We start from the raw sequence: 6,414 nt of genomic DNA on the forward strand, positions 1-6,414 counted from the left end.
AATCTTCTTGCAGTGGAAAGGGGCTATTGTTTTCCCCTCCTTTCTCCCCCTCCAGGTACCAAGGCCCTATATTTCCTTGTCATTTGACATTTTGCATTTTGTGCCTTTTTACATTTCACCAACCCGTATTGTTTGTTCTGCTGTTTGTGTTTTATATTTTGTTAACCCTGGTTTTTGTCAATGACTGTAAGTGCCTAACCTTTGTTGAATCCTGCCCCCTTGGGGCATTGTAGTGTCCACTATACCCTCTGATTTATGCCTGTTATGTTCCCAGTATTAAAAGGTATATGGTTAAGTCCCATTGGTGGTCTGGCTCTGCTCTATAGGGGAGGAGAGTCCCTAGCCCTCCCACAGCGCTTGTGCACCTGCTTTGATCCCTTCAACTGGAGAGGGGGTACCTCTTGGAGTACTGCCCAGGCTACAGATATATAGAGCCTAGGGCTGTCTAGACCCAAAACTAGGATTACCATGTGTCTGGGTTTTCCTGGACATGTCATCTTTTTGGGTCCTCTGACCTCCATCCAGGTAGTTTTTTGAAATACAAAATGTCTGGAATTTCCTTTGCTAGGCCTTTTTTGACATGGATGGTGGTAGGAACAAGAACTTCATTTCCAGGCTTGCCTTGTGGCAAGCATATTGGGGGGGCTGAGCCTTCTGTTTCCTGTGGGGAAAAATGAGGATAAATGCAGTGCTGCTTGTGGCAAATGGAAGCAGGGGGCACCATGTGTGTCCTGCATGCCCGCAACCAGTCAGGGTAGGGGGAGCAGCCCCCTCAGCTGCATACAGGTAGGTCTGTGGGGGGCAAGAGTTGGACTGCCTGGGGTTTGGGGACTCTCCAGGGCCCCCAGACTGGGGGGCTGTGTGTGTGTGTATGTGTGGGGCCAGGAGATGGGGCTGCAGCAGGGCAGGGGTCAGGGGGAGGCACCTGCCCCTCCAACGTTGGGGCTTTTTGGGGGTGGTGAGGAGCTGCATCGCTGGGCTGGCCAGGAGATGCTGCCGAGGGTGGCAGCCATGGCCAGTTCTCCTGACACAGCACTGGAGCCCAGGCCGGGATGGGGAGTGCCACAGGGCTATGCTCCTCCTCGTTCCAGCCCCTGCCGGGGTCGGTCTCACTCCGTTGCCTCCCGCATGAGCCAGAGCTGCTGCACAGAGGGCGCTGGGTGGGGAGTGAGGGGCACCAGCAGGGACTGGGGGGCAGGGGACAGTGGTTTGGGAGTGACTGGCAACAGCAGGGCCAGAGGTCATGGGTCGGGAGTGAGGGCCAGCAGCAGGGATGGGAAGCTGCAGGTTGGGACTGAGGGGCACCAGTATAGCTCAGCGGAGCGAGGGATTGTGGGTCAGGAGTGAGAGGCACCAACAGGGCCAGGGGTCTGTGGGTTGGGAGTGGAGGGCAGCAGCAGGGACAAGGGGCTGCAGGCTGGGAGTGAGGGGCATTGGCAGAGCCAGGGAGCTGTGGGTTGGGAATGAGATGTCCCCCCGACAGGTGTCCTGTTTTTTTGGAACTGGAAATATGGCAACCCTATCCAGAACAGCACCTTGAGCTGTGCCCAGAAACCCACTGGAAGCCAGTGCAGACTGGTGCACCGGGGTGATGTGCCCCCGCTAAGTGTCCACCATCAGCAGGCAGCTGCCATGGTCCACCCTAACCACAGCTTGCAAGTGGCCACTGAGGGCAGCCCCACAGAGCGCACAAGGCCCTTGTCCAACCACAAGGTTGAAAAGTTGGGAGGGGTGGATACGACTTTTTAGACAGTTCTCAGCCCCCAGATAACAGCCCTGGCAGTCGTAAAAAGCTCTTGGCTGTCAGCAGCTGCACTGAGAAGTGCTGGGTATGTTGAATGATTTGGTAGTCGCTTAAAATACTTTTCCTGTTGTTTGCATTGGAGTTGTCCACAGCTGCCTCTCCACAAAGGGTTAACAGATTCCTCCGGAGTCCAAGGGCTGGATCTTGACCCCGAGGCTCCTGCCAGCTCAGCAGCAGCTATCATTTCCCAGAAAGGAAACACCCCAGTGTGAGCTGAACTCTGAGCTCAGGTAAGAGAAACCAGCCAGTCACCTCCCTGCTCCCAGCCATGGCCGCTGAGAGCTCTGTACAAAGCCTCTGGGATGAAGTGACCTGCTCCATCTGCCTGGACTTCTTCAGGGATCCAGTGATGATCATGGGCTGTGGGCACAACTTCTGCCGAGCCTGCATCACCCAGTGTTGGGAGGGGGCCGAGATAGACGTCGCCTGCCCCCAGTGCAGACAGACCTTTCCGCAGAGGATCCTGGGCCCAAACAGGCAGCTGGTGAATGTGATAGAAATAGCCAAAAAGCTGAGTGTGCTGGCAGTGAAAGGGGAAGGAGGGGAGCGTGTGTGTGAGAAGCATGGGGAGGCTCTGAAGCTCTTCTGCAAGACAGACCAGATACTGATGTGCTTGATCTGCCGGAAGTCCCGGGCACACCGAGCTCACCCCGCGGCTCCCATCCAGGAGGCTGCGCAGCAGTACAAGGTACAGGGTCATGGGCCTGGGTCAGAATGAACAGATGAGGCTGGTTAAAGCTTTCTTAAAATCAGGGGTGAACAATTCATTTGGCTCTCGGGCCACTTAGGGAGTTTTGTGGGCTGGGTCAGCACCCCCAACCCAACAACAGCTCACCAAAACTTCCTAAGTGGCACTGCTCTGCTCTGGACCAGATGGGTGGGATGGAGCCATGGGCGGGCAGGGAGCAGCATCCAGGACTGGGAGGGTTGCCCAGGACTGGGGCTGGAATAGCAGGGCTGTGATAGTGTGGGGCCAGGCCCTGGGGCAGAGCCACAACCTGCTCCCTGCACCCCTGTCACAGGCACCGTGAGCCATATTTTGCCCCAGCCCAGCTCTAAAATGTGTCACTGCTCTCGGGGTGTGGAGACAGGAACACGTGGAAAAAAAGAGGCCTGTATCACAACGGCAACAGCTTGTACTCTCTTATTGTTATGTGTCAAGGAGCTCAGAATGATTCAGATATAGCAAGCCTGCTCCAGCTTGAACCCTAGATGAAGGAGCACTAAAGTTGGAGCAGGTTTGCTATATTCAAATTGTCCCACTGCTGCCTTTCCACATTGGAAAGGGCTGCAAGCATTCATGTGCCCTCAGTGGTGTTTCTGTGGAAAAGTCTGAGGGGTAGGCCTTACCTGCAGATCGCTGCCTGGCTCTGTTCCTGGCCGTGCCCCAGGCTTCCAGGGGCTCCTGTTTGGAGCAGACTCAACTAACCAAGTCTGCTGAAGTGTGATAATTACCGTGCTCCAGCAGACACCAGTGTCACCTGTATCAGCATCCCTGCACTAAAAGATCCTGGCAGGGGCAGTTTAACTAAAGCTCATTTGATGAGCTTCAGTTAGTGTCCTCGTGCCATAGTTCATCATGGGGACACTAATACATGTGACACTCTAGGCGCTTTAGTTAGAGTGGCTCTTGGATCTAATTAAAGCTCCCCCCCCCCGGCTTGCCCTCTGGAACACATCTTTAAATGCCCCGCATGTCCACAGCCTGAGTGATGTTTCTGTGGAAGAGTCTGGGCACACATCTGTGCCATAAGGAGGTGAGAGATGCAGGGGTGTCCATGTGATCAAGGCTTTCTGTTTCAGATAAAATGCAGCAGTGGAGCCACCCCAGGGGCATCTCCTGCCACCTCTGTGTCCAGCAGGCTGGAGGCAGAGATCTTGAGAGCTGTGGCAGAGGCCCCTGAAGTGTCTTTGCTGCTTCAGTTCTAGGTCTGGGTGTGTAAGTGGGAGCAGCTGGGAACCCCTTTTTCTTCCCGAGTGCCAGGGATGAGATGAGGATGAGCCTGTATGGACTTTGTACACAGAACTGATTCAGATGAGACTTGGGATCCCAACACAACATCCCCATAGGACACCAGCACTCAGACTTGTCTCCCCAGGTCTTTCCAGGAGCCCCAGGTCCAGTGTGTGCACAGGGGCAGACTGAACACACCCGTCACAAAGTCCCCCAAGCTTCAAGTACAAGATCCTCAGTTCATCCTCACACTCCCTCTTTGCAGCTTTTGTTCCCCATGTGCTGAGGCATCTGGGAGAGGGAGGAGATGGGAGTGTAATGTTTTTGGAGGGGCTGGTGACACTGGCCACCCTGACCAAGGACATCTGTGAGGCCAATTGTAGCAGAGAGCTCAGAGATGGAGGCTTGGTTGAGGGAATAACGCATCTCAGCCTGCCTCAGAGCAGGGGTCTGTCAGGCGGTGGTGACTGAAGTGAATTTTGTTCACATGCAGCCAAAGAAATTTAAGTCCTTACTATGGGAAGGTGGCAGTGGGGGGGTGGTGTGTGACATGCATTAGCAGGTTGCCCTGGAAGGAAGCGTCAAGCTGGGAAGGGACCTGTCTTAGCTATTCCCAACAGGCTCCTGGTCAAAAGGACGTGATGTATGGCCTGACCCATGGCCCAGTCCCGTACCCAGTAAAGGAATGTGGCGCTGCTAGTTGTCCCGAATGTCTGTCACTCATTTCCCCCAAACACAAGCAGTAACTGTCCCTGAATACAAAGCTTCCTGAGCCCCCAGGGAAGGCCTCGCTGTGGTCTGAGCCCCTGGCTTCTGGCTCTTGTGCAGCCCAGCATTGTTCCTCTTGTGGTCCCTGAGTCAATGAAGCTGGGTAAGCTGGGTAAGAAGAGCAGCAATGCCCCAGGGGAAAGATTGAGTCGATAGTATCAAATCCTTTTGTCACCAAAAGTCATTGGGCTCGTATGCAGGCAGCAATCTTGGTTGTGGGTGTGGAGAAAAGACTCCTTCTCCTCCACTCCTAAAAGAAAACTGACCCAAGGGATTTTCCTTCCTTCAGCAGCGAATTCAGGCTCGTCTGGATATTCTAAGGGAAAAGAGAAAGAGGCTTGAAGCACTGAGAGCGAATGAAAAAGAGAAACACCAGGAATATCAGGTCGGTGCTTGTGGCTAGTAGTGATGAGGGTGGCCTGGAGGGAGGGGAAAGGGTCTCCTGCTCTACAACTGTGCTGAAACTGTGTTGTTTTGTGACCCTGTGTCACTGTGTGCTGGCAGGTGCACATACCCAGGCTTTAGCTGTGGTGACAGGGAAGGTTTGTTGGAGGGAAGCCCTCCATGTCTCCCATATGTAAGGGGCTTCCCCTTAGGGCTGCAGAGAAAACCTTCCCAAGAGGAAAAGGGTGCACAGCTGCCAGGCAGGACCAGAGATGCTGAGCGGCCCCGACTTCTGGTACAGGCTGTGGGAGCTCTGGGGGTTCCCGTCTTCAGGCAATCAGGCCCACAGGGTGCTTACTAGGCCTGTGCGAATAGGTAAGTATTCGATTTGGGTTCAGATTCAGTCGATTCGGAGGACAGCGATTTGATTTGGAGATTCGGATCACTGTCCCAAATTGATTCGGCCGAATTGGTTTCAGAAGATTCGGCATTGATTTGGCCGTCGAGTATAATGGGGAATCACTGAAATACCTAGAACATCATTTTTTGTCTGATTTAAATAAAAAGTCCAGAGATGGTAGCCTCTTCTGAGGGCATGAAGCCTGCCAAGTTTCAAGGAGATAGGTGCAGGGGTTTCTGGGAAACTGCACCTCCAAGTCTTGAAAGCAAAACTTGTGTCACACGTGTGTGTTTAAGGCACAGCAGGGTGAAAAGTGCAAGCACGCTAGGCCCTGCTGCAGCCATGAAGCCTGCCAGCTTTCAAGGAAATAGGTACAGGGGGTTCTGGGAAACTGCACCTCAGGCTGCTGTCAGGCAAAACTTGTGACATGGGTGGGTGGCACTGCACGTGTGTGTGCGTGGTGTGTGTGTGTTAAGGTGTACCCTTGCTGGGGCATCTCCATGACACAGTAGCATGCCCCAATGAGGTCTCCTCCTCCCCTACACCCTCAGTCCGGTCCACCTCTTTAAATAACAACAGGAAAGCACAGCAGTGCACTGCACCACAGTAGCACCAGCAGCATCTCAGGCAGTCATACTGTCACAAACTAGAGCGGTTTTTTCTTCTCCTGCAGGAGCTTCCAGCAGCTGCCAGAGAACTCTCCCTGACAGCCCTGTGGCTGAGATGTGCCCAGGGCCCTGCGTCCTTCCGGTCAGCTGACCGGGGACAGGTGCTAGGGGTGTTGGTCTAAGGACATAGCACTGGCAGAGAAGGTCTTTTGGGTCAATCTGGTATCTTTTAGTAGACCAAATGAATAGCTAGAGTAAGCTGTGACAATGAGGGGTTGTGTTTTGATTTTCATGGAGAGGGGTGGTCTGATGGGACTAAACATCTTATGGTTACTGAAATGTGAATTTTTATAAAAGAATTGAATGGTAGAAGTAGAGATGTTGTTTTGGATATATAAATGATGTGTTACTTTTGGTGTGTGATGGGTTATGTTGCATTGTGGGGCGGGAGAAGGGGGATGTAGCAGCGCAGGTAAAAGTGCAGAGGTACCTGGGG

The 6,414-nt window shown here is 53.6% G+C and overlaps 1 protein-coding gene across 1 annotated transcript; it reads left to right on the forward strand.

The window, feature by feature from the left end:
• Window positions 1-1,830: 1,830 nt before the first annotated feature.
• Window positions 1,831-4,967, forward strand: LOC109288378 (zinc finger protein RFP-like). Its single transcript, XM_019503857.1, has 2 exons — window positions 1,831-2,497; window positions 4,821-4,967. Exons 1-2 carry the CDS (start codon window positions 2,073-2,075, stop codon window positions 4,927-4,929), a joined length of 534 nt encoding a protein of 177 aa, XP_019359402.1. The 5' UTR covers window positions 1,831-2,072; the 3' UTR covers window positions 4,930-4,967.
• Window positions 4,968-6,414: the final 1,447 nt, after the last annotated feature.

The sequence above is a fragment of the Gavialis gangeticus genome, unplaced genomic scaffold (assembly GCF_001723915.1).
Source record: "Gavialis gangeticus isolate Ggan-Ray unplaced genomic scaffold, GavGan_comp1, whole genome shotgun sequence".
Lineage (NCBI taxonomy): Eukaryota > Metazoa > Chordata > Crocodylia > Gavialidae > Gavialis > Gavialis gangeticus.